The 22,504-nt window shown below is 42.9% G+C and overlaps 1 protein-coding gene across 1 annotated transcript in view; it reads left to right on the top strand.

Annotated features, from left to right (window-relative positions):
* Positions 1 to 4,134: 4,134 nt before the first annotated feature.
* The window catches only part of MTR (5-methyltetrahydrofolate-homocysteine methyltransferase), a 102,525-nt gene continuing 84,155 nt past the window's right edge, over positions 4,135 to 22,504 (top strand). The window contains exons 1-8 of the mRNA XM_039247166.1: positions 4,135 to 4,600; positions 8,745 to 8,956; positions 12,300 to 12,389; positions 14,596 to 14,665; positions 16,426 to 16,518; positions 17,240 to 17,346; positions 19,755 to 19,814; positions 20,556 to 20,650. Coding sequence (XP_039103097.1) covers positions 4,567 to 4,600; positions 8,745 to 8,956; positions 12,300 to 12,389; positions 14,596 to 14,665; positions 16,426 to 16,518; positions 17,240 to 17,346; positions 19,755 to 19,814; positions 20,556 to 20,650 — 761 coding nt within the window. The 5' untranslated portion in view covers positions 4,135 to 4,566. The remainder of the gene's footprint in view (positions 4,601 to 8,744; positions 8,957 to 12,299; positions 12,390 to 14,595; positions 14,666 to 16,425; positions 16,519 to 17,239; positions 17,347 to 19,754; positions 19,815 to 20,555; positions 20,651 to 22,504) is intronic.

Genomic DNA, 22,504 nt, shown 5'->3' with positions numbered 1-22,504 from the left:
CAAATCCATGAACTGGGAGATCATGACCTGAGCCGAAGTCAGATGCTCAACTGACTGAGCCACCGAGGGGCCCCTAGATTGTTGAAATTTTTAAGCACTGAACCTTAACCAGTTTCCTTTTGTAGTTATGAAAAAAGAACTTGTTCTAGGTTGCCTGGGTGGCTCAGACAGTTAAGCATCTGACTCTTGGTTTTGGCTTAGGTCATGATATCAGGGTTTGTGAGTTTGAGCCCCAAGTCCGGTTCTGTGCCGACGGCTCAGAGCCGGCTTGGAATTGTCTCCCTCTCCCTCTGCCCTTCCCCCACTCTCTGTCTCTCTTAAAAATAAACTTAAAAAAAAAGAACTTGTTCTTGAAATTTTTTTTGATGTTTATTTGTTTTGAGAGAGAGAGAGAGAGAGAGAGAGAGAGAGCATGAGCACATGAGCAGGGGAGGGGCAGAGAGAGAGGAAGACACAGAATGTGAGGCAGGCTCCAGGCTCTGAGCTGTCAGCGCAGCTGACATGGGCTCAAACTCACTAACTGTGAGATCATGACCTGAGCTGAAGTCAGATGCCCAACCAACTGAGCCACCCAAGGGCCCCTGAAGTGAAGCTGTTTTATTGTCACCAACAGCCCCGGGGAGGCCTTGCATCTGCTTTTTTCCTGCACTGAGAGAATTACCATCTCTCTCTAGGACTTGACATCTGGGGAAATCAGCCACCTGCTCCACTGACTACAAAAACATTCTTAATTAGCAAAAGGCAGTTCATCTTTGACCTGCCTCATTATGCCAGCACCTATATGTAGACATCACTCAACTGGAAGGCAAAACATGGGCTTGATCCAGTTACATGATAATACTAGCTCTCGTGTGTTGAACTCTTTAGTTCTTATGTGCAGTCTCTTATTTTAATCTTCATTCTTATAAAATAGGAATTATATATTTGTTCCTCTTTTAGAGAGGCAGAAATGAAGAAAAAAGGAAGTACCCAAGGGCTCATAAAACTTGAGAGAAGCAGAGTGGGGTCCCAGGCAGCCCAATGCCAGCGTCCAACATGGTTAAGTTATGGGTTAGACAAAACTTAATTCCAAACACTGAAAATATCATTATTCAGAAGACAGAGAGGAGAACCTGTGTAAATTTAATTGCAAGGTTCTTTAAAACATTTTCAGAAACCCAAAGGGTGGAGGGGGTTGTTCTTTTAAATATGCTTTGATTTGGATTTTTGGTTTTGGGTTTTTGGGGAGCAGTTGGTTTGATTTGGTTTGATTTTGCCTATGAGTACAAATATTTTTGTTTAATAAATAGTAATGTGGCATTTAATCTACTTAAGATGATGAACCGAGAGCTAAATTTTAGCTAACTGCTAAACTTTTACTTTTATGAATGAGATACAAGAAGGGAAAGTGACCTGATAAACACTTTGTAAAGTCTTATCTTTGAATTCTGGAAATCTGTATTATAAACATGCAGGGGAATCAGAAGTACTTCTTAAATTGAAAAGTTAATTAAGAACAAATTCTTGGGGAACCTGGGTGGCTCAGTCGGTTAAGCTTCTGACTTCGGCTCAGGTCATGATCTCGTGGTTTGTGAGTTCGAGCCCTGCCTTGGGTTCTGTGCTGACAGCTCAGAGCCTGAAGCCTGCTTCAAGTTCTGTGTCTCCCCCTCTCTGTGTCCCTCCCATGCTCATGCTCTGTCTCTCATTAATGAATAAACGTTAAAAAAAATTAACAAAAAATAACTTCAGATTTCCTCTATATTCTTTTATTACTTCCCTGTACTTGGTGACAAGACTGTATATCATACGCTCAGTAAATTCAGCTCAATTAGTGCAATTCACGTTGGTAATCAAAGTGCTTGTTGACCTATGTGCTCTGAGGATGGCTCAAAGTCTTGAGATTATGAAAGGATTTGAGGGAGGGACGACAGAGTCAGGGATCTTCGATGGTCTTCTTGACACACCCCAGGGGAAACAACACCTTGTTCCAGAACTGGCTCTCAGTTTACTGTCTCAGGACTCTTGACTAGCAGGACAGCAGTTCAACCCAATGGGTTTGACATACACAGGCAAGCCCATGGAATAACGTATAAAGCTAGAATACAGTTTACTGCTGGCATACAGTGAGGTTTGGTTATATAGCTTGACCAGTCAGCGCTTCTTTCTCTGTAAGACAAACCCACTGGGAAAGACGCCCCAAACTCCCAAGGGGTCATTTGGAGCCTTATAATGGGTCTGATGGATGAGCTTAATGAGAGTCAGGGTGAAGATGTGCTTCAGACTATCATCAAAATAAGAAAATAGGTTCTCTTCCACAAAGACAGAGAAATTGAAGCTTTGCCTTGGTGGTCTACCTCATCTAAAGATGTATTTGTATCAGTTTCCTAGGCCTGTTCTAAAGAAGTACCACACAAAGGGGAGGGGGATGGGCCACAAACAAGAGAAATGTATTGTGTCACAGTCCTGAAAACTAAAACCAAGGTGTCATGCCAACCTCTGCTTTGGCTGCTACGTGGCTGTTTTTTTCTCTTGGGTGTCTCTCTCCTCTTCTAATGAGAGACATCTCTCTCTGATATCAGTCACATTGGACTAAGTGTCATTCCACTTGGACCTCATCTTAACTTGTTACATGTGCACCAGGCCTATTTCCAAGGAAGTTCATATTCTGAAGTGCTAGCATTTAGAGGACTTCAACATTTGCGTTGGGGGACACAGTTCAACCCCTAACAGTGTTCCTGGAACTTTTCTTTAGGTTGTGTCAGTTTCTTTACGAGGAATTCACTGCCCCTTTAGACTAAGAAAACACTAGATCTGGTCTGTTTTAGCTGATAAAGCAAGTATCTGATGACTTGTTAAAAATAGAGACTTGATACACAATTCCTGCAATTTCTACTAAGATAGAGGATACTAAGTACTAGGTATCTAAAATATAATTTTTCGAGGGACTCATCAACAAACTGTGAGACAGGCGATAATTGAAAACTAGCCCTTACAATCTTAACAAGATCTTCAGCCTTTCAGGGCCATACTATCCCTCTCACACTCTCCTTTGCTCCATTTTCTCCCCACTCACTCTGATCTCCCCATCTCCAAGTATGACTATTTTTGGTAAAGATGCTATATACATTATTATTATTATTATAATTTTTACATGTAAAAAATCGAGGTATAATTACATACAATAAAGTTAAGAAAGGCATGCAAATTTGTACTTAAATAAAAGCTTCGTAAACTTTGCAGTTTGGTCTCAATTTTATTTTTCTAAATTCATTTGCTTTCCTCCCATCTACCAGGCGTATCCTTACAGAACCCGTCCTTTATTTTCAAATTCTCTCAAGTACTGTGTTCTACCCAGGGACTTTCTCCCAATAGAAATGGCCTCACTGGGCACACACTTTTAGTCTTCAAGACCCAGTTAATTCCTTGAAGCTTCCCCCCAAGACCTTTAGAGTACTGCAGTTCTTGTGTCACCTATACATGATTCTCTTTTTGTCCTGCTCAATTATTAGTTTTAAGTAGGGTGTGAGTTCCTTCTCCAAGATAGAGGCATTTCTTTGCATATCCAATGCAAGATACATAATAAGTGCTCAATAAAATTTTACTGTCAGTGACAGTTAACATGCCTATATGTACCTTCGAGTTTCCACAATGCGTTCAAACGATCTCATTTTCTCCCTACTACGACCTTATACAATAGCAATTACTGACACCCTATCATTTCTTGCTTACAGAGTGTAGAGTGGTGTTGACTCAGAGATCAATTATGTTGCCCAGAGCCAGTCAGTAGCAAACTGTGACTGGTACTTGGTCTTCTGACTCCACAGTCCTGGCTCTTGACACTACAACACGTTGAAAACCAGCGCCGACTTCGCACCACGATTTAAACTTGGAGAGGCCACTCTGGCCGCACTTCTGGATATTCGGCTCGGAGATGCGCAAAACCTCCATGCGACTTTACCGTTTGGGGCTCTTAACACTGACTGCCTGGGATCCTGGACTACAACTCCCAGAGAGCCCTGGGGCGAACCCTCGGGTGATTGGTTCAAATAGATCAGCCAATACAGCCGTGACGTGCTCGTACAGACCAATCATAGGCTGGAAGGGGCGGGACCTCCCGCGCAGAGGCTAGATTGAGCGCAGAAACTAATTGCGTTGTGAGGTGTCCCAAAGCCTAAGGGGGCTGAGAGCGTTGGTCCCGCGTCCTGGACGCCACGTTTTCCTCCTTTTTGGTTTCGGTCCGCTCCTTTCCCGCGACCCGGCCTTGGGCCGCGCGTTTCTGGCCGCCAGCCCCGCGCGGAGGACAAGCCGGGTGACCGGGAAGAAAGCACGTGCTCGAGCGTTGTAGCCGCCGAGGGTGCGTCTGTCATTCCCGCGCGGCGCCCAGGTCCTGTGGGGGCACCTCCCGCGCCGCGCGGGGTGCGCGCAAGGCCTGGGGCGCGGCGGGCTCTGGGGCCCTTGGCGTCCCCAGCGACCTGGGCCTCGGAGGCAGGCTCCCGGGCGCTGGCTGGCGTCGCTCTTGGCCGTCTCCTGTGTAGAGCGCGACTTCCCGGCTTTGCCCCTGGCCTGAGGAGGAGGAGACTCGGCGGCATGTCACCCGCGCTGCCGGAGCTGACGCCTTCCGGTAACGTTGCCACCGGGTCTCCGCGGTTCGGTTGTTTATTGACTCCTGCTGTGGGCTCCTAATCCCCGGGGTGATTCTCCTCCCCATTTGGAGACGCGCGCGCGCGCGCGGGCGGGCGGCATCTTTGAGCCTGCGGAGCAGCCCGAGGGCCCACGTTGTTCTGCTTGGTTCCTTCCGCACCTGTACCCCTCGCTCCCCAGACCATCAGCAGCCGCGAAGCACCGCCCGGTCCCCGCGTCCTGTCTCTGAAACAGGCTCTTAATATCAAAGTAACGAAACTTTTTGCAGCTTGGTGCAACGTGTTCCAGCAGGGCTTTGGAAGTTTGGCATGAGTTAACGTTCTTACGGAGTACGCCTTTATTGAGCACCTGTTGTCCTCATCCAAAGAAGTTCACGAGCTGAGAGACATAGCAAACCCAGAGAACCGTTTGAAACTGCAGTGAACGTTTCTTTTCCACAACAGGGGTAGAGCAGTAGTTCTGCGAACTCCAGTGTACACAGGATTATCACTGTGCAAAATGAGCAGGTAGAAAGGTCGTGATGGGAAGTAGTGATCGTAGCTGATGGTGAGGTTGGTGTCTCTGAGAGTAACACTGAGGAAAAAAACTAGTTTAGCTCAAGAACCGAAAATAATTTCAGCTTTATAATGAGCTCTGGATCTGTAAGGTCATCCCTGGTTAAAACTTGTGGTCAAATCTACCCATGAAAACATGTGAGGAATGAGGTAGGCAGTGTAGCAAGGAGAGAACCAGTCATAAGGACAGAACAGCAGCTGCCTGTGACAGAGTGAGGGTGTTCATCTTGGGCAGGGGGCGAATACTGCACTCCTGTCTCAGAAGGAAATTTACCAGAGGGGAGCTAGTGAGCCTCTTGACTCTAGGGTTCCAGTAGGGGTGTTGAAACCAGTAGAAATGTAACTGAGAAACGTTTTGTCACCGATGCTATCAAATAAGATGTACAGAGGCCTATATAGAGTTCTTTGAATAATGTGTCTGCTTCTTGATTTTTTTCTATTTAAAACAATTTTTTAATGTTTATATTTGAAGGAGAGACAGACAGAACATGAGCAGGGGAGGGGCAGAGAGAGGGGGAGACAGCGGATCCAAAGCAGACTCCAGGCTCTGAGCTGTCAGCACAGAGCCCGACATGGGGCTCGAACTCACAAGCCACGGAACCCTGACCTGAGCCGAAGTAGGACTCCCAACTGACCTGAACCAGCCAGGCGCCCCTCTGCTTCATGACTTCTTACCTTCTCCTTCCCATTTAATTAAAAAAGGAAATAGGTGGTTTCCCTTTTATGTAGATGTACCAACAGCAGAAGGCCTCAGCTAAATGGGGATGTGCAGAAACTCCATATTGCTGTTTTCACTGTGAGAGATGTTGGGGAGGATGTGCCCTGTTAAGAACCTGACTAGTCGGGAGTAAAATGTACAGGATGTTCTGTACACAGTGAACTGAATGCAGATAAGCACGAGCATATTTTGGTTAGTGTTCTTCGTGGAAGATCTCAATGACTGCTCTTCCTGGCAAGGTAAAGAATTCTTAAGGTGGCTTACTTTTATGAGAAGGTTCTGGAGGGCAAAGGTGATTAGAAGCCAGTGAAAGATAATCCTTTACTGGAGAATATAAGAACAGTGAACACTTAAACCCACAGGTCTGGGAGGAAGACCCCTTGGGGTTCTGTTCAGAATGGCTGTCTGCATTCCAGCAAATAAGGGTTTACATTTTCTCTGAGTTTATCCAGTGTTCTAATTATTGCTCAACCACTGAGTGTAAATAACTATCATCTTAAAAAAAATTTTTTTTTAAATGTTTGTTTACTTTTGAGAGAGAGAGAGACAGGGAGCGAGCAGGGGAGGGGCAGAGAGGGACAGAGACACAGAATCTGAAGCAGCCTCCAGGCTCTGTACTATCGGCACAGAGCCAGCCAGATGCTGGGCTTGAACCCATGAGTTGTGAGATCAGGACCTGAGCTGAAGTTGGACACGCAACTGACTGAGCCACCCAGGCACCCCAAGTATCATCTTGTTTTTTTTTTATAAGCACAATTTAATATTTTAAATGTTTATTATTATTTTTTTGGCTTTTGTCTTCTGTTTTATTGGCAATATTGATCATAGTTTTTTTTTTTTTTTTTTTTTTTAAATTTTTTTTTTTTTTTTTTTTTTTTTTTTTACAAATAGTTCATTGTCAAGTTAGTTTCCATATAACACCCAGTGCTCATCCCCACAAGTGCCCTCCTCCATGCCCATCACCCCCCCCCCACACACACACCCATCAGTCCTCAGTTTGTTCTCAGCATTCAAGAGTCTCTCATGGTTTGCCTCTCTCCCTCTCCCCCACTATTTACCCCCTTCTTCTCCCCCACGGTCCTCCGTTAAGTTCCTCCTAATCCTCCTATACGTGCAAACATATGGTATTTGTCCTTCTCAGCCTGACTTATTTCACTCAGAGTAACACCCTCAAGGTCCATCCATGTTGCTACACATGGCCAGATTTCATTCTTTCTCATTGCCATGTAGTATTCCATTGTATAGATAAACCACATCTTTCTTGATCCATTCATCCATTGATGGACACTTAGGCTCTTTCCGTGTTTTGGCTATGAACATTGGGGTACATGTGCCCCTATGCATCAGCACTCCTGTATCCCTTGGGTAAATTCCTAGCAGTGCTATTGCTGGGTCATAGGGGAGTTCTATTGTTAATTTCCTCAGGAACCTCCACACTGCACCAGTGTACATTCTCACCAACAGTGTAGGAGGGTGCCTGTTTCTCCACATCCTCGCCAGCATTAAGAGTCCTCTGATTTGCTCATTTTAGCCACTCTGACTGGCATGAGGTGGTATCTCAGTGTGGTTTTGATTTGTATTAAATGTTTATTTTTGAAGAAGAGAGAGACAGAGCATGAGCCAGGGAGGTGCAGAGACAGAGAGAGACGCAAAATACGAAGCAGACTCCAGGCCCTGAGCTGTCAGCACTGAGCCCAATGTGGGGCTTGAACTAGCGAACTGAAAGATCATGGACTGAGCCACCCAGGTGCCCCTCATCTTGTTTCAATTCACATCTAATCACTAATGAGTTTGAGCATCTCTTCAATAGGTGTTGAGTATTATTTATCCTCCCCGTGACTTGACTATTCACATCTTTGTAAGAGTTCCTTGTATATGATAGATGTTAGTCCCTTTCAGTTTTAGACACTGCAGAATCTTCCTCCAGTTTGTAATCAGTTTATTTTTGTCTATGGTGACTTTCATTTAATAAGAATCCTTAGTTTTTATGGAATCAAATTCATCGTTTTTTTTTAATATTATAGGTTAGGCTTTTGAGTCTTAAGTCTTTCCCTATTCTAAGTAATGAAGATGTCCTATATTTTATTTTTCCTTATGGGAATGTAGTTTTATGGTATAATATTTTAGTTTATATGGTATATAAACTCTACTTTTTCAAAGTTAATTCAGCTTTTTTCTGGGCTTTTATTTTCCACATAAATTATAGAATGTGTCAAAGTTTTCATAAAAAATCGGATGTTTTGTTTAGAGTTAAAAAAACTTTGATCTCTTGCGTATATGATGAATCCTTTAACAAGATCTCAGAATTTGTATATGTGGGGGCGAAGTTGTTTTATAGTAAATAGTAAACTGTCTTAAAGACTGAAAACAGCTTGTATTTCTGGATTGAAAAGTGAATACAGTAGGGACCTGGGGAAAAATGGTTAGACTTTTTATGAAAATGGGAGGTCTAGAGGCATCCTCTGCCATCAGATCTGCAGTGAGTAGAGAAGTGCTCTCTCCCTAGGTAGAGAGAGAAGGAAAATGGAGTAAGCCAAGCTATAAGAGGATTTTGAGGTAGAGGCGGGTGAATTTTGGAGCTCCAACAGAAGACTTCTTTGGACAGGATTAGGTAGGATCCCCTACAGAGGGAAAAGGACTTGAAGCTAAAAGAAGGTTTGGGACAGCAGATAATGGAATGTGTTGAGGGTAGCCAGGAAAAGATGAACCAAGGAAGAGGCTCAACATTAGGAATTTTCAGGGACTCCAATAAGTGTAGTTCTGTGGCTTTCCAGTAATTCTTAAAAACCTCCTCCCCCTGTCTTTTTCACCTTTCAGTTTTGAAAGTCAGATTTTCACTTTCTTTAAACCAGGTGTGAAGAAAACCCTGCAGAATGAGATCGAAGCCATTCTACGGGAGCGGATTATGGTGCTGGATGGAGGGATGGGCACCATGATCCAGCAGCATAAGCTAAGTGAAGAAGACTTCCGAGGTCACGAATTTAAAGATCACGCCAGGCCACTAAAAGGCAACAATGACATTTTAAGTGTAACTCAACCCAATGTCATTTACCAAATCCATAAGGTAAAGTATCCCCAAGGGTCATCCATGTTCATTTCCTTATTCTGTAAGTTGTTTCGTGTACTGAGGGCGGACTGTCCCCAGTGCCTGGAGGGTACAGAAGAAAGAGGTGATTTGTTCACAAAGAAGCCTTATTGGACACCAAATAAAGGTCATGCACTGTGATGAGCATTCAGGATAAGGAGTTCAGAAAGGTGGTTTTTCTGCCTTCAAGGCATTTAAAGTCCAGTAAGATACCATAAAGTTCTCAGACAAATTGGGGTTTTCACATACACTTTCCTTGTCACATGACAGCCCTGACAAAATAAAATCAAAGGTAGTTATTCTCATTTTGTAGATTTGGAAGTTGAGCCTCACAGAGGTTAAGGAACTTATCTGACATTAGGGAGCCTCCCTGACTTGAAATCCCATCCCCTTTCATTCTGTTTTTCTGTGTCCGATAAAATTGGTTAGTCAACATAAAGAGATCAGGAGGAGGTAACTGGTTACAGTATATTTTTAAAATTTAAAAATAAACACAATGAAATTGTTGTATAGGTTATCATAGGAATTTCACAAAACTGTGACTAAAAGAGGTATTAACGTGATTTTAGTTAATCTGTTTTAATTAACTTTTCCTGGTCTGGATTCAGTTAGAAGGAAGAAGCATATTTACCAGCTAAGTGAGAGCATTTTAGTTTCTAGAGAAAATAAGCAGCATTGTTATAGGTGTTTCAGGCTCTTATTTAAAAAAAATTCAGCTAAACAAATCACTTCATGATTAAGTATTCCACTGAGTATGGAAGGGATCATTTTATTATGTGGTCAAGACTTCGTTCTATGTAAGATGGAGAAGGGCATTCATTTGAAGAAAATGCCTTTCCTTTGCTCATAATGGGAATTCTAGTGTAGTGTAGGTGGGTTTCCCATTTTTAGGGGTACGTTTACTAGCTAGAGTTCTACGAATGCAGAGAACATACCATGTGGATGAAGAAAGGAAACAGGTTATTTTCACACTTTTTCTAGTGGAGTTAGTGACCACAGATAAGATCCCCCAATGGTTAATTTTTACGGAATGTCCAGGTTCTGGCGTAGTGTAGTTATCTGGCAGTAAGTTTCTGTGATTATAATGCAAGTGCCTGACATTAAGCTTTTGGTTGCCAGTATATCCATTTCAAAGACATGAATCTCGTATTAAACATGACCCAGCTACTGACTGAACACTTAGATAAGAAACCAGGCTGTTCCCACCCATGAAGTTCTGCTTTTAGAGTCTTGGGTGATCCAGACAACCAGCTATTTGAGTGACCCCATTTTTCTCTTTCCTTGCCTTGATTCCTACTCTCATGCCTTAAATTCAGTAATAAAGAGTGACACTGCCACCCCATCCTTATACCCCAGAAGAAGCAGAACCCCATGCCTGTGCTCACCCTTCCATGTGCCCCTCAGCCCTCGCAGTGTGGCCCTGGGCATGCCGGTACCCTCCAGGACTTGTGAGTAATATACCTTTTTCTCCCCAAAGTGCCCCGTGGTTGTTGCTGAGATGTATTTTGCAGTTATAAGAACCACAAGGGCTGGTGTGGCCACAACTTTGGTTCTACCCGGAGAATGTCTGTGGGAGCAGGCCACGAGGACTGCCCTGTGAGTGCCTTAGGCATCACTGTCACAAAACAGAATTCAGCACCTCTGTTGCCTCTACAAATGCTCTCCTTAAAGTCCTTTAATCTTGGCAGCTTTCCCCACGAGGAAAGGGAGGAGCAGGGATGTTGCCCCTGATCGCATGATTTCTGCGTAGGGCCCTTGAGTGGGATTCTGAGCCAGGAAAAAAGACATAGAAAGAGGTTGAAGAGCTAGAAGAAACACTTTTTAAACTGTATACTATAAACATTTTCAAATTGACACAAAGTGGGAGAAAGTTGTGATTTTAGAAAAAATTTCCCTGTAATTGTAAAGATAATACGTGTTTATTGCTTAAAAAAAGGAAGTAACTAGGTAAATGGAAAACCATAAAAGAGAAAATCAAAACCAGAACCTATCAATACCAATACATAACTTATTCACATATTTTAATTTATATTTTAATCTAGTTTTTTATATTGAAATTTAGAAAATTGGGATTCTATTGGGATTACTTTATACCGTATTATAATTTGATTTTTTTATCTGTATACATGAGCATTAAATATTCTAAAACATGTTTTAATAACTTCATAATGTACTCTGTGTATATATTGTTACTTAATGAATTTATTCCTAGGCATTAATGTTTCCAATTTTTCTTGCTCTTTTTTGAAAAATTAAGTTTAATTTGCTCTTATTAAACAAAACCCATAGGTAAGAATAAATTTGCTTTTGACCACCACTCCAAATTTGTTTTTTCTCTTGATCTAACCACTTACATTAGTTGGTGTGTGTCTTTCCAGATCAGTTTGTTATGCGTTTATATGTGTATATATGCATATGTATGTGTATGTGGATACACATGTATCTGTAGAAAATTATTACCATTTGTGTACTTGCATGTTTTAAACTTTGTGGTCATACTTTACATATCAATCAATTTTGGTTTCTAGTCAACGATACTTTTGGAGATTTTTCGACGTCAGCATATGTAAATACACACGGTATTTTTTAGCTGCCACAAAGCATGTTATCAGCTGGATCAATTCTAGCTTATTTCCCAGTTGGTGGATATCTTGGATGTTTGTAACTTGTAAATAGGTAAATCTTGGTTTTCATTTTCCAGCTCTTCTGCAAACAGTACTGGAAAATCTAGGGAGCTGAGAGATTCCAGAGTGTTCATCAGATTGAGGTTAGAAGGTGTTGTCCAAAGAGTGAAGTGTGGAAGGTGGATTTCGAACAGGGAGCACAGGAAGGTGTGGAGATCCTCAGGCTCCTGCAAGAGTGCAGCTCTGGCCTAGAGGGACCGGGATGTCAGGGCCGAGACAGTTCGGCAGAACTGGGTGCTCACAATGCAGTTGTCAGTGGGGGTGATTGTGCCGAGGCTGGAGAGTGCTGTTCGGGCCAGAACTTGATGCTTGTGTTATTATACAGCCACTGTGTGGAGTTGGGTTCTAGTACTTTCCAGTGAGGAGACTGAAACTCAGAGTCTAAGGAACTTGATTTAGTTCATATAGCTTAGCATGTGAACTCTGTCAATTCAGACTCTGAGTTTGTTTATTTAGACCACATTCCTTTCTCTGAAATGTTTACATTTTTTTGCACCTCTCACCCCTAGTGTCATGCTGTATGCTTAGTAAGTGGTGTTGGGGGTGTCTGGTGGTGGTGCCAATGAAAAATTGTATTTGTTGTTGGGGGACAGGCGTTCTAAAACTCACAGCACTGACCTTACTGTCTCCTGTTACAGGACTACTTGCTGGCTGGAGCAGATATCATTGAAACAAATACTTTCAGCAGCACTAATATTGCCCAAGCTGATTATGGCCTCGAACACTTGGTAAGAATTCCATTGTGCCTCAAGTCTAAGACGTTCCTGAGCATTTGCTGCCTTGGTGGTAGTTGCTGGTGAGAAAACCACCAGAAGCTGCAGAGTCCAGCCAGTGCCTAGATACCTACTTTTCATGGTCAGGCTTGCAAAGCACTTTGAATCTCTTCTGCTTCTGAACATGGCAGACCATTCATTTTGTAACTGGTTTCTCTTATGGGCACATAATCAAATAAAAATGATACTTATTATTCAGTGGCGGCTGATCAAGGCATTATGATTGGCTGTGTGTGCAGTTTGGGAAGAGCTTTTTATGTCCTAGGTGGCAGATTTGATTTTCTTTTTTTTTCTTCTTTAATTGTCGGATGACATACGTAGCCTAAAATTGATGATCTTAGCCATTTCTGAGTGTACAATTCAGTGACATTAAGTACGTTCATGGTGTGCGATCATCACACTGTCCATCTCAGGAACTCTTGTCATCTTGTAGAACTGAGATTCTGTTCTCATTAAACAGAAACTCCCTGTTCTCCCGCCACCCGCCTCCACCCCAGAAACCACCACTGTCTTTCTTTCTCTACGAATTCGACTCCTCTGGGTACATCATATACAGTGTTTATTCTTTTACAACTGGCTTATTTGCATAATGTTTTCCAAGTTCACTCATGCTGTAGGCTGTGTTAGAATTTCCTTCCTTTCTAAGGCCAAATCATGCTCCATTATATATATTTATACATACTACATTTTGTTTTCTTGTTCATTTGTTGGGGACACTTGGGTTGAATCCACCTTTTGGTTACTGCGAACAGTGCTGCTACTTAGTACAGATGATCTTGCATCTTTGTTTCCTGTGACTAAGTACACAGAGGGGGAATTGCTGCTTCATATGGTAATTCATTTTTTGGGAAACCACCATACTGTTTCCCACAGTGGCTGCACCGTTTTGTATTCCCACCAACAGCGCACGAGGGTTCCAATTTTCTACGGCTGTGTTGACTTGTTAGCTTCTGTTTTTTGGGTTTTGTTTTGTGAAAGTACCCATCCTAGTGGGTGTGGGGTAGAGATCGGGTTTCTTTTTGATCAACATGATGCCCCTTTTTCAAATTTTGTAAAATGTGGATGATGGGAATACATAGTAGATGCTGCCGTTCCCTTTTTTGTGTGGATTTTTCCCGACACATGCCTCTGTTTTCATGCAGGTAGTTCTGATGCTCCAATACTGATTTCTCTCATGTTGGGGTTTTGTGAGATCATGTGTCTTTTCAGTTATCCAGGGAAAATGATTAGTTTCATGTGATTTTAGGGCAGGAGTTGGCAAACTTTCTGTAAAGGGCCAGTTAAATAAATTTTGTAGGCTTTGTTGGCCATATACAGCAACTACTCAACTCTGCTGTTATAATGCCAAAGCAGCAATAGACAATATGCAAATGAATGAGCTTGCCTGTATTCTAGTAACATTTTATTTATAAAACAGGCCCAGGCTAGATTTGCCCCGGGGGCTTTGCCACCCCCTATTTTAGGATATTCTGGTTTCTGAATTGCTAACTATGAGGATACATGGCACATAGAATCTTAGAAGGGATCCTGAAGACCACAAGTCTAGTACCTTCTAACCTGGTCTGTGAAAGGGTTTGAAGAGGCCTACAAACCTCTTTAAATTGCCCGCATTACTTTGAGTGTTTGTACATTTTATTTCCCAGTGAGAGGATTTATGGCCCTTTATGAAATTCTAAAGGTCAGTGATCTGCAGAAAGTTGGGAGCCACTGCGTGCAGCCACTGTCCAGTGAAGGAAGTCAAGGCTGGAGACATTGCAAAGGGGACTGGCCACACAGGCCCTTGGCAGAGCTGGTCCTCCAGCCCAGGTCGCCTGTTTCTGAAGCTTGTGTTTTTCCCATTACCATGCCTTTCTCTAATTCACAGAGTATTTAACTATATCAGCTTACTCTTTGACATACCACATGTCCAGGGATTGCCTGTTTATTATACTGCTCATGGTTTAGGGGAAGAAGCTAAAAGCAGGTCTCAAAAACTCTCCTCTTTCCTGCTGTCTTCACGGCTGGGGCAGCTGATAGGCCTTCTTGGCTAAGATTTCATTCAAACCTTCTGTTAATTCCCTCTGTACTTCCTTAATGAATAAAACTGGGTTTTATAAGGGCAGGATCCTTACTTGTATGGAGGAAGAGAAGAGCCAGCTAATGTCTGCGCTTGGTGTTCTAGGCCTACCGGATGAACAAGTGCTCTGCGGCAGTGGCCCGGAAAGCCGCCGAGGAGGTCTCTGTTCAGACAGGTAAGGAACATTGTCCTCTCCTGTTCACAGAGATGGTTCCTCTGAGATTCTGAGCTACAGTGTGCTGTCCTTATGGCCCTTTTCCCTCCTGTGACTGTCAGCCTGCTGGCCACGCCACAGACACTGCTTTGTCTTTGTGTGTAAGTTACTCTCTGCCCTTCCCTAATCAGGTGCTTAGCATCTCTGAACTTATTCCGTGCCTGGGGGCTCAGGCTTGATGCTGTGTTTACTGTACTGGGGCTCTAGCTTACTTTTGTAGCCAGGACCGCAGCAGCTTCCTTGCATATTTGCAACAAAAATTATTTTTCTCCCTTTGGAAGCACATCATTAGGTAATTAAGGTGATAGCCAGCTGGTTATCTTGGTTAACATTAAGGTACTTGCTCCTATCCCTTTAAAGCTACCTCATCCCCATGATTGGCTTATTTAGGTAAAGAGATACTGCCTTTTGAGCATTTTCCGCTTCCTACCACTGATGTCCTTGAAGGCTCTGTGCTGCACACCCAGGAGTGTGGCATTAGATTTAGTCTTGCTGGGACTTGAAAAGTGGCTCCCTGAAATAACCAACCTCCTGGCTGGCTGCCATTCACATGACTTGGGCGCCAGCTGGTAGGGAGGCTTTGAGGGAGGGAAAGGAATAGAAGAAATATATGGAGCCACTAAAGATTTTGGAAATGTAAGATTTTTGCCAACAGGAGAAAATATAAAGCAGAATTGTTAGGAAGTTAGACACAGCATACTAATGAAGACTGAAGCAGTTCATGGGAGCTCTGCTTCTGAGAGATAATGCTTAAGTCCAGGGACATGCAGAGACTGTCAGCCCAGCAGGGCCGCAGGTCAGAGAATATTGACCCCCCTGAAATGAGGAAAGAGGAGGACATTTTTCTTATGGCCACATTATTGGTCAGCTTTGGGGAAGGTAACCTGTTCAAAGGCTGGGTTATCAACTAGTCAGTGGTCTTCAGTTAAATGACCTAGCATAACCCAGGTTACTGAGTGGTTACTGTCACCAAAGGCAAGGGGCAGGGCACCCCCCCTTCCTCCCCCTTAGCTTCTGTCGTGACATGTAAATGAGCATAACATTGGAGGCTCTTTTAGAAGCACCTGGAATCTAGCTTGGAGGAAAGGTTATTAAAGGATTATTTTAAAAAAGTAAGATTTGATCTCTTTCATACTTTAATTTAGGCTTTATAATTGTTAATCCTGATTAAATATCCTCCCACAGTGAAAGGCCTGTAACACAATACTGGAGAGCATTTCAAGTTGAATGCTTCCGTGAGGGGCTCTCATAGATTCTGTGTCAAGTTCAGGACCTTCAAGATTTCTTAAGAATAAGGGGAGATAATCTACCGAAACATGGCTGTGGTGATACAAAAGGGGTTACTCACTGAAACGCTTTGAAGCCAGATATGCGAGAATTCAGAGTCTTTTGGGCTGGCTTGGTGATAATATGTGCACATTCACCTACATTTCATCATTTCCCCAGTGGGGTCCTGGATAACCAAACACGTGTGTGCAGTAAAATCTATGAATTATCTCACTAAGTGCAGTAAAGACTATAAATAGCCTCTTGTGGTTCAGGAGAGTTCATGTCACGTTTTGTTGTCAAATGAATTAAGAACAGCATTTGTGCTTTTGTGTTGCAGAGTTGTGGATAAAGGGTTAGAGACCTGTGTTCGAGGGAAAATCTTAGAGCCTGTTGATTCACAACAAAAAGTTTAACCTATTAGAGATTTTACACTTGTTTTTCTTTTCCCAAAGGAATTAAGAGGTTTGTGGCAGGAGCTCTGGGTCCAACTAATAAGACCCTCTCGGTGTCCCCATCAGTGGAAAGACCAGATTACAGGAACATTAGTGAGTATTTCTCGTATATAATCTTTGACCTTCTGCAAGTATCCCTGTGTTTCAGTGATCCTAAAATCTGTAAATTGGGACCAGTAACAGGATCTTCCTCAGGATTATTGTGACTTAATTGACATAAAGGACTTAGAACAGTCCCTGGAGTGTAGTTAACCCCTAAATAATAAAGTTAATTCTTATTATTATGAGTATCATCATCATCATTATCATTATTTTGAGCCTGCTTTCAAATGTACATGGTGTCTTGGTGTTTCTTTATCTGCTGAGGAAATAAAACCTATTGGAAAAAAAAAGCCTGAAACTTAGAAGTTGGGTAAATATGGACATCAGACCTTGGTCTCTTATAGAATAACCCACTAAATCCCCATTTCCTGTCAGAAAGCTGTCTAAACCATATAAACATACTAGCACTGTTGACATTATAAACTGGCATATATAAACACACTTATATTGAGATTTTATGAAAAATCTGTAAATCTAGGTCAATTTCTTAAACATCAAGACAATAAAAAACAAAAAGAATTAAACTTAGCTGAATAATGGTGATACTCTGTATGGTAAAGAATTTTGTGTAGATGACAAGTTCAGGCAAGTATGGTTTGTAGGTTTTTGGTTCTACACTAGTTAGTTGTATCATTAGAAAAGATGAATACATGTCCTGGCCACTGAGAGGATGTTGATGACTGAAGTCCTCGGTGTGGTTTATTTTCTGTAGCATTTGACGAGCTTGTTGAAGCATACAAAGAGCAGGCCCAAGGGCTCCTGGATGGCGGGGTTGATATCCTACTCATTGAAACTATTTTTGATACCGCCAATGCCAAGGTGAGTTAAGGGAGATGGAAGAGACAGTGGGGTGGGGGCTGTGATGAGTCCCCCGATACGGTGAGAAGACCAACACAGCCTTTGTCAAAGTTAAATAAAAGTCTTCTGTTCCATTCTGTTCTTGAACATTTCTAATTGAGGCCAGTGGAATGAAAAAAACTTCAAAAGGTTATCTTTTTAAGTTTCAAAAAAATTTTTTTTTTAAATTATGAAAGTAAATATTTACAGGTACAGCTACTCGGTGCATGTATGCAGATGTAGTAAATACATATACATGGCTCTAAATGTGAAAGATACATAAAAGTATGGAGTGAAAAGTCAATATCCTTCTTTCTCCTATTCCCTGGGATCCAGGTCTCCCTGGACAGCCACTGTACCAGTGTGGGGGCGTGGTAGATGTGCTGTGCAGGTACAGGAGAGTGTGACGTGACATTGTTTAGATTCTTAGGGACTGGTTTCCCCCATGATGTGTCTGGAATTTTTATTTTTAACTTTTTTAATGTTTATTTTTTAAAGAGGCGGGGAAGGGCAGAGAGAGACAGGGAGACACAGAATCCAAAGCAGGCTCCAGGCTCTGAGCTGTCAGCACAGAGCCCGACAGAGGGCTTGAACCCACAGACTGTGAGATCGTGACCTGAGCTGAAGTTGGAAGCTTAACTGACTGAGCCACCCAGATGCCCTTTTTTTTTTTTTTAAATAATGTTTTTTGAGATTTAGTTATTTAAGAGAGAAAGAGAGTGAAAGAGCACGAGCTCGAGAACGCATGAGCAGGGGAGGGTCAGAGCGAGAGGGAATCCCAGGCAGGCTCCATACTAGGTGTGGATCTCACCACTGAGAGAGGGGCTTGATCTCACCACTGAGAGAGGTCATGACCTAAGCCAAAAACAAGAGTCATTGAGATGCTGGCTCAGTCCCCCAGACATCCCTGGAATTTATTTTGGGGTGAGGAATATGGTAGAGATCTAACTAGTACTTTTTTTCTCTAAGGTGTACCTACTTATCTTAACATCGTGTATTAAGTATCCTGTTATTTCCCAGTAGTAGGAATCGTGTGGAATGTCACCCAGAGCATCCTAAATTCGAAAGTCCGTCTGGGTAGAATCTATTCCAGTAATCTGTCTGATATCACACTCCCATCCTGCTATTTTCCATAGCATTATAATTAAAATAGCCTGAGTAACTGGTAGGCTTTCATTAACCTCTTTCCCCCTCTGTTTTTCCGTCAGAATTTTCTTGGCTGTTCTTACATGTATATTTTCCATGAGGTCTTTAGGATCAACTTGTCTAGTTCTTTTTTTTTTTTTTTAAATTTTTTTTAATGTTTTATTTATTTTTGAGAGAGAGATAGAGAGTGTGAGCAGGGGAGGGTCAGTAAGAGAGGGAGATACAGAATCGGAAGACAGGCTCCAGGCTCTGAGCTGGCTGTCAGCACAGAGCCCGACACAGGGCTCAAACCCACGAACTGTAACATCATGACCTGAGCTGAAGTCGGATGCTTAGCTGACTGAGCCACCCAGGCGCCTCTCAACTTGTCAGTTCTTAAAAAAGAAAAAAAAAAATTCTCATATCATCGATTTAATATCCTTCTATGCAAAAGAACCCCATCATCACAATGAAGATCTACGTTAAGTACACGTTGCATTCTGATTTCCAAAAATTATGAAAATGTGCACCTCTTAGAATCAAGAAATGTAATGAAAAAAGGAGAAGATAAATTCCCTGGAACTTAATAAAACATGGGTGTGTACACAACAACTTGGGATTTGTACTTTACAGCCCATTTTGAGCTCAGTCTTTTTTGCAGTGATGCACACTGTTAGTTTCTGTACCTATCATGGATATATGGTGGAAGGTGAAGGCATTCTTATTCATTTATTTATTTATTAAAATTTTTTTTAATGTTTATTTTTGAGAGAGAGAGAGAGAGAGAACAAGTGGGGGAGGGGCAGAGAGAGACAGAGACACGGAATCTGAAGCAGTCTCCAGGCTTCGCACAGTCAGCACGGAGCCAGACTTGGGCTCGAATTCACAAGCCATGAGATCATGACCTGAGCCGAAGTTGGACGCTTAACTGGCTGAGCCAATCAGGCACCCCCATTCTTCTTTAGTTTTAATTTTTACTGGTAGAAGGAAGAAAGAGTGTAGCTCTTAAGCTCCTCCTCAGAGGAAATACTCGTTTATAAGTAAACTCTGAGCCGACATTTGTTTTGTTTTAATGTGCACGGTGTTATACTTGAGAAAGGCGTGTTGGGATTGTACCTTGCAGGGCGGACATGCTTCTTCCCCAGAGAGTGTGATGTTTATCTTACCTAGTGGAGTATTGAAAAAGGGAGGCTTCTGATGAGCCAGTTAGACTGACCAGGGATGCAGTCTCTCAGAAATAAAGATGTTCTTTTTACCCCCTACAGGCAGCCTTGTTTGCACTGCAGCTACTTTTTGAAGAGGAGTATCCCCCCCGGCCTATCTTTGTAAGTTCTAAAATCTGCATGATGTATTGTGCCTTTTATTACTACTGTCATCTTGAGGGTAGGGTTTTTGTTTTCCTTGCCAAGGACAACTATCTTTAGTGTCGTTTAGCCTCCTCTGTTCACCTTCCTCCTATCACCGGCCCTAGACCAGTAACAGGCCACACTCTGCAAATGCCAAGAAAATGAACTAGACGTGGTTGGCAGAAGGCAGGCCATTCCAAGGAAGCGTGGCCAAATTGGTCCCCTGAGGTCCAAGGCTTAGGGACTCCTTTTGACAAGGGCCCCGGAGGGGTGGACTTGCATGCTGACTGATGTGGCCGGTACTGATGACACGAGGCTGCATGTACGTGGACCCACAGGAGAGGCCTAAGACTGATGGTGGGAAAAGAATAGAATGAAATCAAGGGGTGTTGGATGAACCAGCTGTGTATCAGCCAGGACAACCTGAGGTCTCTGGGCAAGCCTTCTGCTCTGAGACCGGGTGTATGAACTGAGAAGTTTTCTTGGTTATTTCTTTTGCCTCAGTGACTTTACTTGGTTTTTGTTTTTATGGCTTACCAGCTCCTCCCCGCAATCACTTTGCCCACGTCCTTTCTGACCACAAGTGCTTCCTTTTGTTAGAGCTCCACAGTTCCCTTCTTTGTGAAAGAACAGAGTCAGCATGCTCATTTTATTTCACATTTGTGACCATATTCTTAATTTGAGTCTCTGTCTTTGATGGTGTTTACTTTGTTAATTAAGATTTCAGGGACAATTATCGATAAAAGTGGGCGAACTCTTTCTGGACAGACAGGAGAGGCATTTGTCATCAGTGTGTCTCATGCAGACCCACTCTGGTAAGTGATCCTTCTTTCCTTGACCCCATTCCTTTTAGGGGGATCTTTTTGGACGGCTACGAAATGGGGCCAGGGAGGGGATTTGTCCTTTGTATTTCCACTGAACCGCCTGCATGGGATGTCGGCTCTCTGGGAATTGTTTCCAGACTTTGCCTAAGCGTGTCAGATGACCGCTGTCTGAGTGGGCCAGTTTAAGGGGCTGGGCTTGTACCTCCTGGATCAGGCAGCTGGTTGCCTGTCTCTCTCTCTGTAAGCGTGCCCCTCACAGTTTCAGGCTGTGCTTGGTGCAGTCCTAATTCTGCAAAACTATTGCCAGCGCTTACGTTTGTAGACCAGTGCTTTGCAAAGTGTTTTCACCCCCTGCTTAGGGAGCAAACAGAAGCAGTTCAGCGAGGAATCAGATGGGAATTCTCAAACTCAAATTTTTATCTTTAAATAAAGATTAACCTGGCTTAAAATATCTCCCAATTTGTCATATCAAAATGTTTTAAATAACATACTACGAGTGAAATTGAACCTCCTAGAATATATACTGTTTTCACCTGTGTCCCTCTCTCTCTCTCTCTCTCTCTCTCTCTCTCCCTCTCTCCCTCTCTCCCTCTCTCTCTCTCCCCCCCCCCCCCCCCCGCCTCATTACACACACACACAGTCCCACTCTGCCAGCTCCTTGTTAGCCTTTACGAATCATCTCCAGAGTCCTCTCTAGGGAACTTTGCCTCTCTGATTAGCTCCGGTTGATGTTCTCTGAGCACTTTGTTTACTTTTATTATAGTCTCTGCCATAAAAATAATAGTAATAGACATTTATTGAGAGTATGCTGTTTTAAGTGCTTTCTGTGAGTTATTTCTTTTAATTCTAGCAACACCACGTTGAGTTGAGGACACTGCTGTTTGTGTCCTCATTTTAATGAGAAGGGCACGGAGACTCATAGGCTGTAAGCCAGTAGGTGATCTAGGGATCAGAACAGTTCTTAGCGACTGTGCTCTTCCACATTTCATCATTTATTTTATTGTTGTTTTATTCATGTTTTAATGTTTCTCATTTCTTCTTTTTTCTTTTATAGTTTATTGTCAAGTTGGTTTCCATACAACACCCAGTGCTCATCCCAGCAAGTGCCCTCTTCCATGCCCATCACCTCTTTTCCCCTCTCTCCCACCCCCATAAACCCTCGGTTTGTTCTCAGTATGAGTTTCTTAAGGTTTGCCTTCCTCCCTCTTCTTAACTAGTTTTTTCCACTTCCCATTCCCCATAGTCCTCTGTTAAGATTCTCCTGTTTCACATATGAGTGCAAACATATGGTATCTGTCCTTCTCTGCCTGACTTATTTCGCTCAGCATAACACCCTCGAGTTCCATCCACGTTGCTACACAAGGCCAGATTTCATTCTTTCTCATTGCCATGTAGTATTCCATTGTATAGATAAACCACACCTTCTTGATCCATTCATCAGTTGATGGCCATGTAGGCACTTTCCATGATTTGGCTAGTGTTGAAAGTGCTGCTGTGAACATTAGGGTACATGTGTCCCTATGCATCAGCATTCCTGTGTCCCTTGGGTAAATTCCTAGCAGTGCTGTTGCTGGGTCATAGGAGAGTTCTATTGTTATTTTTTGAGGAACCTCCACACTGTTTTCCAGGGGGCTGCACCAGTTTACATTCCCACCAACAGTGTAGGAGGGTGCCTGTTTCTCCACATCCTCACCAGCATCTAGAGTTCTCTGATTTGCTCATTTTAGCCACTCTGACTGGCGTGAGGTGGTATCTCAGTGTGGTTTTGATTTGTATTTCCCTGATGAGGAGGGATGCTGAGCATCGTTTCATGTGTCTGTTGGCCATCTGGATGTCCTCTTTGGA

This window comes from Hyaena hyaena, unplaced genomic scaffold (assembly GCF_003009895.1).
Source record: "Hyaena hyaena isolate Hyena2069 unplaced genomic scaffold, ASM300989v1 scaffold_288, whole genome shotgun sequence".
Lineage (NCBI taxonomy): Eukaryota > Metazoa > Chordata > Mammalia > Carnivora > Hyaenidae > Hyaena > Hyaena hyaena.
The sequence above is the reverse complement of the archived record's forward strand: the minus strand, read 5'-3'. Positions and strand labels throughout refer to the sequence as shown.